The sequence below is a fragment of the Lissotriton vulgaris genome, chromosome 1_1 (assembly GCF_964263255.1).
Source record: "Lissotriton vulgaris chromosome 1_1, aLisVul1.2, whole genome shotgun sequence".
Classification (NCBI taxonomy): Eukaryota; Metazoa; Chordata; class Amphibia; order Caudata; family Salamandridae; genus Lissotriton; species Lissotriton vulgaris.
In genome coordinates, this window is record NC_141685.1 from 1,126,303,197 (window position 1) to 1,126,315,601 (window position 12,405).

The 12,405-nt window shown below is 46.5% G+C and overlaps 1 protein-coding gene across 3 annotated transcripts in view; it reads left to right on the plus strand.

The window, feature by feature from the left end:
- Positions 1-12,405, plus strand: part of ADCY6 (adenylate cyclase 6) — a 550,358-nt gene that overhangs the window by 357,759 nt on the left and 180,194 nt on the right. For all 3 annotated transcript variants that reach the window (XM_086963749.1, XM_086963746.1, XM_086963748.1), the window contains 5 exons: positions 93-118; positions 2,902-3,049; positions 4,157-4,254; positions 5,320-5,407; positions 5,526-5,642. In XM_086963749.1, the coding sequence (XP_086819875.1) occupies positions 93-118; positions 2,902-3,049; positions 4,157-4,254; positions 5,320-5,407; positions 5,526-5,642 (477 nt within the window). The remainder of the gene's footprint in view (positions 1-92; positions 119-2,901; positions 3,050-4,156; positions 4,255-5,319; positions 5,408-5,525; positions 5,643-12,405) is intronic.

Below are 12,405 nucleotides of genomic sequence, written 5' to 3' on the forward strand. Positions count from 1 at the left end.
TACTACTGAGTGTGAGGGAGATCAGGGGCGCATGCTGTTGGGGAGACTGACATGACCTTCCTTGTTCATTTAATCTATTTTCCTTTCCACAGGGTATCAATGAGTCCAGCAAAGACAAGTAAGTGGCTGATGTGAAACTGATGCCTGCCTCCAGAAACTTTATAATGATGTCGATTATACAGGGAAAAGGGAGGTGTGTTTGGGGTGGTGCAGGTGTAGAGGGGGTTTCCTAGGGAACTGTGGGTACGTTTCTTAAGCATCCGTGGTTGGTACCAGAACAATCTTAGGGCTGTGGGAGGAAAGTGGCAAGAACTAGCATTCTGTAGCTTTCTCTCGAGCATCAACGCCAATATTGTAAAATTTGGCAGGGGTTAGGGTGAGGGGTAACATCTTTGGGAACTGGGCAGATGAGTGTGGGGGAGGTTTTGCTAGTGAACCGTGGGGTGTATTGTGACACATACAATGAAAGGAGAATATGGGGTTGTCAAGAATACTGGGACACTGGAGACCACCGTGGCTTATGTTGGAAAATAGACGGGGCAAAAACCTGGCATATTTTGGGGGAACATCACCAATAAAACGTGTCGGTTTAACCACCGAGAGAGCCATAGGAAGCACTGGGCACATACTGGGAAAAAGTGGGAGGAGAAGCAATAAACTGATACTGAGAAATTGAGAGGTAAGGCTGCATCCTGAGAACTTAGGGTCCGGGGCACTTGTCTTTCTTTTGTAAATTGGAATGGTGGTGGAAACCTACTGAAATGTGGGAGGGTTGCCCGCTCCCTATTTCTATGTGATGGTTCTTCCCTATTCCCAACCTTCTGATATACTGCCGCCAATTAGACTGTAAACTGCATCTCCAAACTGTTGATACCAAAATCATTAAAACCAATAAATAAATGAGCACAAAAGGCAGGACTGCATGCCTTCCCCAGCATGGGCAGCCACTCTTCCTGGGTCTTAGGGAGCAGCCATCCTGTGCATGCCTGTGCTACCAAATCAACTAGGCTATCTCTCATGTATCCTAATGGTAACTGCATATCGCAGGCGATGTTCAATTTTATTGGAAGAGTCAAGTGGTTAGTTCGGGGCATCACAGACTCTTTCTGTATCAAGGCTCCTCAGGGGTCAGTTTTTCAAGGAGGGACCATAACCGAAGGAACCTACAGTCCATAGACAATGGTTATTAATCGCCCCAGGCTTTTGAACGTACCAACTCACACATCGATCTTTGCCAATTCCATTGGTACTTGATGACTTTATGGCTAGATAGGGTTGAGGTTCTATGGAAGGCATTTTGCATCCATAAATTAAGACTTTCTTCATAACTAAGGTTTTGCTTGTAGTAGTGATGCTGTTACAGCGTCTGTTCACGTCTGACTGCGCATCTGGCTGTGAGCATTCTAGATAGTCCTCATCTGCGGTGTATGTGTGATTGTCCTTGTGTCTCTCGGCATGGTGGCACAATGATGTTGCACCAAGACCTCAAGCATTCTACCTTAGTTTCTGTCTGACAATGTAACTGAAGAGTTGTTATATTAGAGCAAAAAACTAGTACCCTCCTCCCTGTGGGTGCCCCTTACAACATTCCCTTCCTGACAAGGTATGTCTAGTGTTGTAGTCCTCTTCCTCCCTGGTGGTCGACATTGATCTTGTTTGATGAAGGATCTGGTTGAGCAACAGAGCTCTACTTGTTCAGCAAAGGCTGCTTCCGAAGGCGTGGAGAAGGTAGAGATCTCTGAACCTCCTAATCTATTCATTTTCGTACATCTCTTCAGCGGCTGTGTAGATCCCATCTCAAGGTGCTGAGCAACCACAACAGAGTATATGAAAATAAATATGGCTATTAGTGATGTTGGGTATGGGACCAGGCTGTTCTAGATTTTTGGGTGATGACTGGAATTTCTATTTTGACTCTTCTCCATTGTAACAGAAAAGCAAAAAAAGATGCACAGACGGGACAAAGTTTTAACCAAGGCAGAGTCTGCTCCTAAACTTTGCCTCTTTTGGCATTCCTGTTGGTTAATTGATCCTGCTTCATGCCCACTACTGCAGACTAAAATGTGCATGAACCTACATCCTGCTTTACCTTACAGATCCTGGAATGGGCTGACAGTGACCCTAGAGTTCCCCTTATTGCTGAGCAGTCCACCTCAACCACTCCGTTCATGGGCCGCCAATGGATGTGCCTTTACCAGGGACAGATAAGGCAATGGAGGAAATAGCTGAGCCAATGATATAAAACCCAGTCACAGGCCACTGACAAAGCTTCATACCTCCTCCAGCCAGATGCCCATCTCCAAACGTGTGGTACAGTTTATGCATCACGTTGGATTTCAAAATATTTGAGACATTTCCAGTCTCTGGGTGGCAGGGTTCCCCAAGCCCTAAAAAATGGCGCCAACTCCATTCTCCTAGCCCTACAGTTTCTCTAATAGGAAGCTTCAGTTGAACTCCACCGGTGATGGGAGGCTCTGTGTGTGTGAGAGGGAGGAGTTCCTGACTTAAACTAATCTTGTAATTTAAGATAAACTTAGTATGGCATTCATACAATGGTGTACTGTGATCTAATCTTATTACTGTGCCTTTACTGTCTTTGTCTACCCGTATTCCTTGTTTCTTTCTTTCTGCTTTCTCCTGCCTCTTTTACTACCTGTATTTTCTTTCTCTTCTCTTCCTGACTGGCACTCCAATCTGCCTCTCACTTTACATTCACCATCACCCCTCATTTCACTTTTCCTTTCTTTCGGTTTGTCTTTTTTCTTGTTCTCTCTTTTGTTTTCTATCTTGCTTACTGTGGTTCTCTTTTTTCTTTCTTCCCTTTGTTTTTTTGTTTGTGGTTTGCTTCTTTTCTTACCCCTCTCCCCACTGTGCCTTATTTTTGCTTCATCCGGATTGTAGTAGGAATGCTCAGGAAGCTCTGAACCCTGAGGACGAGGTGGATGAGTTTCTTGGAAGAGCAATTGATGCCAGAAGCATAGATCAGCTGCGCAAGGACCATGTCAAGAAGTTCCTCCTCACTTTCCAGACAGCAGATTTAGAAAAGAAGGTATGAGATTCAGCTTCTTCTCCCTCTCCATGTAGCCTTGTGTCCTCCTTTCTCTCTCTCCTCCTGTCACCATTTCCTTATTCTCTCTTTTTTAAACTTAAATGCAATGGCATTTTCAGTACAGTAGGCAATATAAACAACGCTTACATCTCTGCTTTGGAAATGCGTGGATAATTAAGGGCTCATAAACAGTTATACATTTGGGTGCTGAGACTGGTTTCATATAATAAGACCATTTGGGGCAATATCTCCCCAGTATGGGCACAGAAAGTGGCAATCCATATGGATGAGGTAACTGGGTGAGCTTGCAGGGTTCTACCAGTGCGTGGCATCAGCGTGGAGGCCTCATCTCAACATCTTGATGCTGTGTCCCCCTGCTTTCAAGGGTCGAAACTTGTTGCCAGGTGCAGTTTGAATGGTGCTCAGATGTTTCTCCCTCTGGGTGCTGGGAGTTGACATGAGAGACCAGTATTCCTTCAGTTCCTCCTGGCAGAAGGTAACAGCCACCCAGTGTCAGGCGGTGGGCACAGTGGCGCGCCCCCAGTGTATGGTGACTCCTTTCTTCACTAGCAGCACCATTACAGTACGTTTGCGCACACTGAATGGGGCATCTTTCACATACCCAACGATGGCCACCACAGGCAGTCGCTATAGCATGGTAACTTATGTCCTCTATCACCCAGAATATCTGATCCCAATAATTCACGTTTTTTGGGCACAGCCAAGCCAGGTGCAGGAACACTGCACCCTCCGCGTCACATCACACGCACCAAGCATGTCTGCAATACCCAGTCTATGCAGCTTAAAGGGGGGTGTGTTATAGTCTGTATAGCATTTGGTGTGGATAAGAAGGAGCGTATTGTTTGGGAAGATTGTACTAGTGTGGGCACAACAATAATTCCACTGTTGATCCGGGATATCAATGCACAGCTCACATTGTCACTGTGTGCCCTGGGCTTGATGACCGGAGCTGCTTTGCGTTTCCTATTGCTATCTCGCTCTCTTCCTACTCCAATCTTATTTTCCTCTTCCTCCTCCCATCTTACCCCCCCCCCCCCCTACACACACACACACACACACATTTACATGCTGTGACTTCTCCCACAGTATTCCAAGAAGGTGGATGATCGCTTCGGGGGATACGTGGCCTGCACGCTGCTTGTCTTTTGCTTCATTTCTTTCATCCAGATTGTGATATTCCCGCAGTAAGTAATATTGATACCAAAATATCAAAAACACTTTCAGGCTGCTGAGACTGTAGAACTGGTCAGAAAGAGAGCAGGAGAGAATGTGTGACAAACTAAATTTAGGGCTGATTTTAATCTTGCCCACTTAAATAGGAAAATAGAGCCATAGCTTGGTGGGAACCCTGTGAATAAGCAGTCTGGGATGCCAAAGGGTACAGGTTGCCTGAAAGGGTAGCAGGACATTTTTATGAGGTCTAGTCTAAAGATAGTAAGTTGAATCGGGGTAAGGGGCAATGGCTAGCACAGATGCAGAGTCGCCCTAAGAATGGAGGCTGAGCATGATGTTTGAGGCTCTAGGTAGTGGATAGAGCCAAGGTTAGGTTCAATGTAGATCAGGCAAGTTTTCAGATGGACTGTCTGCAGTAGTTTGTGAACATGGGTGTAAATGAGTGGCTCCCACTCTTCTCAACGTCTCCCACTTGGAGATGTTTCTCTTGAGAACACCGTCTCACTGTAAGGAAGATAATGTATTTCGGGTGAGGGCATCCTGGAGCCAGGCTAGGCTCTCTTAAAAACTGATGATTGATGTGTGGTTACTGACCAGATGTTTCCCTCCATTTTAAAAGATCTTGTAAACCTACTAGCACTGTTTCAGAAAGCTTAGTATGCAGTTGCCAGATCATTGATGACCGCACACACACCATAAAGCCTCACAATCTGCTCCTGGCACCACCACCTGTAGATGTGCTAGGTTCAATGAATGGTAGAGAATTGCACAACTGTATATACACTTAACCAAGAGATTATCTGAGAGAGACTCATTGATGCAACTTCATTCATCTTGGTATTGAAACTCTCAAACTGCATCTATCCCCCCTTTTGTGTTTCTTATAGACAGTGGGTTGTGTTTGGGAGGGTGTGCACAAAATATCACCGATTGCTGTTGATAGAATGTAACAAACTGGAGTTTGGAGAGGGTGTTTGTCTGCATCGAAAGGCACTTCCTTGGCAGACTGTACATCGAGAGGACTATCTTCTGTGCATTTTCTCTGATTATGATAACATTTTAATTTTCACCCACAGCACTCCTCTAATGCTTGGCGTTCATGGAGCCATCTTCATCATTCTAGCCAACATCCTGTTTGTATGTGCTGTCTACTCCTGTATAAATGTGAGTACCTGACCTTCACAACCTTAAGCCATCCAGGGCTCTGGTGTAGATCTCGTTCGCTATGCTTTCTGGATTGTATAATATATACTTATCAGAACATATCTCTTCAATTTTCCAGCTCTTTCCGTCGGCTCTGCAGAAAGTTTCCCGCAAGATTGTCCAGTCTCGAACCAACAGCACTTTCATCGGGATTTTCACCATCCTCCTTGTCTTCATCTCTGCATTTGTCAACATGGTACATGTACCTCTATACTTCATGCATCTTGCTCACCACCTTTAGACAACTGTACACCTCTCCTGTAGTTTGCTCTTCTTGCCTCTAGCTCCTGCCCTTCGCTCAGAGTCCTCTGCCACTCTACCCATCTGTTGATTGGTCTGCCTTGCTCCCCTCCCAACCCTGTGCCTCTCTTCCCTCGCCTCAATTTCTCTCTTCCTTCCATTGAGTATTTTGCCTCCTTTCCCTTTGTGTATTCTGCCTCCTCACCTACTCTATGATTTCTCCAACTTCAGGATGAAGGAGGCTACTTTTGATGCAGTACAAGGTCCTCAATCTGCCCAACATGACGATGGCAGTGATGAGAAGGCAAATAAGGGACTGTCCCCTCGTTATACTGACGTTGGCTTATATCAACTCACATAATACCAGTTGCCTGAAACCCTACTTTGACTCTTTCCTTGAATCTCTTTCGGGCCCCTGATAGATAGTCCCTCTTTTGCTATTAAGAGTGCAGAGAAAGTGCTAGACTTGCCCATCCGCACTGAAGAGCCTAAGGCAAATGTTACGGAGATTTTTCAGATTGGACCTTCTACTTTACAACCTCGGTTGCCATTTAAAGTCTGTGGACGACCCATTATGTCAGCCTTACCAAGCCCATTTTTTGCATCAGCAATGATTCACCCTATTGCTAGATAAAGTAAACGTGCCTTCAAGAGATATTTTTATAACCAAGAAAATCTTCTTGACTCAAAGAAATAAACCTATAAAGCCCTCAGTAGTGGCTTCAGGCAAACAAATTAACAAAATCAATTATATTCATTAAAAGCGAGTACATCGACTGAGGAAAGCAAGACGGGTGTATACTTTAAAGATACAAATTTATGTAGAAAATTCCGTTTATAAATAGGGTTCAAAATACAAATCACATAAATACAAAAGTGACTGAGATAGATTATCTTCATGGCAACTGTTTTCTCGTGAACACTTTTGTTATAGCCCATTTCAAATATTTTCAAATGAGGAGAACATTATTGAATATACAATGAACATTTCCATAAAGATCATTTATACATGATAATTGGTGGAATTGTCGAGGATGTAGCAGTTTCTGCACTACTGTGCATCAGGATCTGTTTAAGAGGTCAGTGAAAGGCATTTTTCTAATTGTACAAAGGCCAACTTGGGTTATGCATCCGTAAAAGTATATGTGTGGCAGTGGTTTCTTACCTACAGAACAGGCAATGCCAATTTATTTTAAGAATTCCCGTCATTAAGGCTTTTGTGGAGTGATTAAAATTGATTATTCTACCCAGTTATCCCGGCACCTTCTTGGAATGTAATTATAGCAATGACACGGTTGTTACCTTTTGAACCGCTGCATTCCTGCTCGTTACAAAACCTCACATGGTTGTGTTCCCAGTGGCAAAACATGTTCTACTCTGCGGTAGTGTTCTTCGGTCTTATCCAGTGAACAGATATACTTGCAGGTAAACAAGGACCGGAGAGTGTTATGTACTCTCCCACATTTTGTACCCAAAGTTGTATCTCATTTGAGTATTAATTGAATTGCCTACTTTTTGTACCAATCCACAGACTTTGGCACAAGGATTTTTACACACACTGGATTTTAGATGAGCTTTTGCATATTGCATTATAGTACACATCCATATTGTAAAGCAAAACCACTTTTTGTAGCCGATTATCCACCACTTTTAGAGGAAATAATTTATGTTAGAGATTGCTTGGTGAATTGTTAGATATATACAAGTGTGTGATGCTAGATCAAAACATACACTTACAGCTAATTCAGGAGTACACTCTACTTGTGGATTTGAGGCCACAATGGATTTTCTAGGTTTTATTGTATTGGCTGACCTCTGCAAAGTTCCTACGTGGTCATCAGTTCACAAAGCATGGCAGCTGACATAGAGGCTAGTTTGGCCAGACTGTTCTTAATACACTCTTCATTACTACTTTTTGCAAGTCACCGCTTCAGGGGGAAAGGGTGTACTGCTTTACAATCTATGCACAGTATGTGATGTACGACTATTTATTTATTTATTTTATTTATTTAGCAATTTGTATAGCGCCTGGTGACCCGAGGGCATCCCCGCGCTGTTAACATTGAGTCCTACTGAGGGGGAAAGAGGTGAAGGGTTTATTTAGGGAACAGAAGGGTTTTAAGTTTTTTCCTGAATGTCAGGTGGTTGGGCTCCAGTCTAAGGGAGCGTGGGAGAGAGTTCCAACCAGCGGACGCTTTGACAGAGAAACGTCGGCCTCCAGTACGTGTTCTCTTGAATTTAGGGATGTTGGCCAAGTGCTCGTTCTCAGACCGTAGAGCCCTTGGTGCAATGTAGGGGGTGACCAAACCGCTGAGAATCGCAGGTCCCGATCCATTGATTAGTTTATGGGCCGTGCACATGGCCTTAAACTCCACCCTTTGGCGGACTGGCAGCCAGTGCAGAGCCTTAATGGCGGGTTTGGCGGATACTCTAGGAGGTACGCTCATGATTAGGCGAGCTGCAGCGTTTTGGGTTCTTTGCAGTCTTGCTAAGGTGGCTTCCGGCGCACCTAGGTAGACCGAATTGCTGTAGTCTAACCGTGACAATATGAGGCCCTGTACTAGTAGTTTCCTGGACACGGGCGGTAGGAGGGGGAGAATTTTGCGAATAGTTCGCAGAAGCCCAAGACAGGTTCCGGCGGTTTTGGCCGCTTGGGTCTTCATTGAGAGGTCGGGTTCTAGCCAGACTCCGAGGGTCTTGATTTCGTGTTTCGGGGTGGGGATCTCCCCGAACACGTCTGGCCATATTGCCGGGGGGATGGTCGCCCATTGTTTGCCCATGAGCATCACCTCGGTTTTGGAACCGTTGAGTTTCAATGACGATTCACACATCCACCCGTGAATTTCGGTGAGACAGTTTGGTAATTTGTCTGGGTGGTCGTCTAGTTGGGAGAGGGAGACGACCAATTGTGTGTCGTCAGCGTAACTCACGATTTTTATCCCGAATGGTGTTACCACATCTTCCAAGGGGGCCATGTACACATTAAAGAGTGTGGGGCTCAGGGAGGAGCCCTGAGGAACCCCGCTGGTGAGTGGAAGTGTGGACGAGTGGAATTCGCCGTCCCAGACCTGGAACGTGCGTCCGGTAAGAAAGGACTCTATCCATCTGAGTGCCATCCCGGAGAGACCTGCTGTCGCCAATCGATGAAGGAGGACACGGTGATTGACCGTGTCGAAGGCGGCACTCAGATCCAGGAGGATCACTGCCACTGATCCTCCTGAGTCCAGGATGCGCCTTGCTTCCTCGATGACGGCAAGCAGGGCGGTGTCTGTACCGTGTCCCGGACGGAACCCGGATTGGGATTGCCGCAGGATGTTATTAGTCTCGAGAAATCGGGAGAGTTGACTATTCACCAGTTTCTCGGTGATCTTGCTAATCCCCGGGAGGAGTGATATGGGCCGGTAGTTTGCCATATCAGTTGGATCGAGCTGAGGTTTTTTAAGGAGTGCCTTCACCACTGCATTTTTCCAGCTGACGGGGACTGATCCTTGAGCAAGTGAGCAGTTGATAAGCTCCGTGATTGTGGGGGTGATAGCGGGGGCCACATTTTTGAGGAATCTCAGAGGTGCAGGGTCTAGGGGAGATCCACTTTTTATTTTATTCAGGGTGGTTTCCACCTCGTTAGACGTTACTGGCTTGAATGTCTTGAGTTGGGGACGTATTCCCGTCTGATCGGGGGGCTGAGTAGTGTTTCTGCGGGTAGGGGAGCTGGGGGGAGGGAGGGATGTGAGGATGCGGGCGATTTTATTGTTGAAGTATGAGGCTAGGTCATTACTTCTGTCTACCTGAGGGGTGGTGGACGAAGAAGAGACGGGAACTTTCAATAGCTCCTTCACAATGAGGTAGGATTCCCTAGAGGAGTTAGAGGCTTCCTTTATCCGGGTGTCATAGTGGGAGGCTTTGGAGAGCTTGATTGCAGTTTTATAGGTTTTGACTGAGGAGTGGTATGCCTCTTTGCTGGCATTGTGCCAGTCTTTTCTCCAAAGCCGTTCGGCTCTTTTACAGTTTTTGCGGAGCTGGCGAAGTTCTGGGGTGTACCACGGAGCAGAGCCGGTGTTGTTGGTTTTATCTTCGCGCATTCTGAGTGGGAGCACAGAATCAAGGGAGGTCGTAATCCAATTTCTGAAGTTACTATCGGCGTTGTCCGGGATATTGTCGTGAATCGGGGTGGTAGATATCAGGGTGTTGGCCCATTCTTCGATAGGGAGTTTGGACCAAGTCCTGCCTTTAGTGAAGGAGGGTGGTTTCTGAGGTTTCTTGAGGGGTCCTGGAAGTTGGAATAGGACCAAGAAGTGGTCCGTCCAAGGAAGGGGGATGGAGTCTATTTCTTGCATCGCGGGGGTGCTGGTGAACACTGGGTCCAGCAGGTGGCCTTTGATGTGAGTGGCTCCTGAGTTAATGAGGCGGAGGTCCGAGGCCGCTAGTTCAGTGATCAGGTCGACTACTCCAGAATCTGAAGTGTCTTCAAAGTGGATGTTTAAGTCACCCACTAAGATGAAATTCGTGACGGAGTGAGCCTGTGTTGCTACCGTGTCTAGGAGGGCATTGGGAAAGGAGCCGGGGTGGCCGGGGGGACGGTAGACTAGAATTCCTGAGAGGGAATTCGTAGGGTCAAGTTTAATTGAGAATTGAAGGCTTTCCGAGTCTGGGATTTGTGCGTCGCTGGAGTTACAGATGAAAGAGTCTCGGTAGATAATAGCGATGCCTCCCCCTCTGCCTAGTGGTCGAGGGAGAGACTGGATGAGGAATCCCGGTGGTGTGGCTGACACTATGTCCGAGTCAGAGTGTGGGGTGAGCCACGTTTCCGTTAGGAAGAGAATATCAATCTCGTAGTCTTCTATTAAGTGGTGGATTGGTGTCGCATGTTTAGGGAGAGAGCGACAGTTCAGTGAGGCAAGTTTGAGGGTTGCAGGCTTCGGTACTCGTGTTGAGATTTGAAGCTGGGCTGGCTGGCAGTCCGTGCAGCTGACAAAAGGTCCATCCATATCATGGATATATCTGCATGAGGGGGCGGTAGAAGGTCTGAGGCTTAAGAGGTCACGACGGGAATATGTGGTTTTGGCGGAGGCTCTGGGAGCCAGGGGGTCTGGCCCTAGGCCCGGTCGTGCGCGGACGGGCGCAGACGGGCTTGCCTTAGGCGCTCCCGCTGCGCTCGTCCGCTGCGCTGAGGGGGTCGACACATTTGTGCTAGAAGTTAGTGGGCGTGGCCTCGCAGGGGGCGTGGCTCCGCCTTTGGCGCGCTCTCGGTAATGGCGATTCCCCGAGGCTGTGGAGCTGGATTAGCGCGTGTCAGCAGCGCTTCCCGTAAGGTGAGCCAGAGCGTTTTTTTGTGCTTTTAAAAATGAGCAGTGATACAAATTATTAGTGACAATTTTAAAAACGAGCAATTTACAAAGACCTCCGGCTTCCGCCTCAGAGGCTTTCAAGTGAATGGGGACGATGCGCTAGGAGAGCGTTTAAAGGGTCGGTCGGTGGGCGTGGCCTCGCAGGGGGCGTGGCTCCGCCTTTGGCGCGCTCTCGGTAATGGCGATTCCCCGAGGCTGTGGAGCTGGATTAGCGCGTGTCAGCAGCGCTTCCCGAAGGTGAGCCAGAGCGTTTTTTTGTGCTTTTAAAAATGAGCAGTGATACAAATTATTAGTGACAATTTTAAAAACGAGCAATTTACAAAGACCTCCGGCTTCCGCCTCAGAGGCTTTCAAGTGAATGGGGACGATGCGCTAGGAGAGCGTTTAAAGAGTCGGTCGGTGGGCGTGGCCTCGCAGGGGGCGTGGCTCCGCCTTTGGCGCGCTCTCGGTAATGGCGGTAATGACTATACATGCTGCAAATGGGAAACTTTACTTACCTGTGGCAATCTGTTTGCAGATGGAAGTCTTGTAGGTTTGCGTGCGCTCCATCGGCCTCCCCGGATGCAAGAAAGTGGCCTTGTGTTCTTTAATCACATGCTGTGCATAGATTGTAGATCAGCAACTACAAATTCTAGAAATGCAGTACTTTACTTACCTTTAGCAATCTGTCTGCAGATGGCACTCCTGTAGACCTGTATGCTATCCACCTGCCTGCTTGCGAGAATGTAGTCTGGTGTCCTTTAATAAAAAACATAATTACTAGGTTCACACATTTTTCTAATTAGGACACGTACACCATTCTAATGGTCAAGACAGTACATAGTTTTAAGGGATTACTGTGTCCTGGGGCATTTTCGGTTTCAGGGACCTGATTACAAGCTGTTCTGTGCACGCTCAGAACCAAAACAATGACTTCAAAGAGGCAGAAATAATATTTTGAACCGAACACTTACTGCTAGTAGAGTGCATTGCTTGTGAGCTACAACAATACAAGCTACACACTGATTGTTAAATGATATGTGTTACAGTCAGACTGAAAATTAACCACTGTAAAATCTAAACACATTTTTGAAAATACTCCATGACTCCTTTCAAGACGTTACATTCTTTTAGGTTGGTTTGTTTTACGCAGCTGTGCTATACTTGTTCATGTGTTCATTATAGAAACCCTATACACTGGGATTTCTTCTACTGCCTCAGGATACTGCTTGAAAATAGTTTTCTGTTGCACTGCGGTCCCTTGGTTAATAAACCCTTTCTTGTAGGTTTGGTGAGTTTTCTGGCCTGTAGGCTTTTTTTGTGATATCCTTATGCATTCTACACACTGCTTTGCCTACTTGCTTCAGTATTTGTTTATTTGCCTATGTTTTTCTG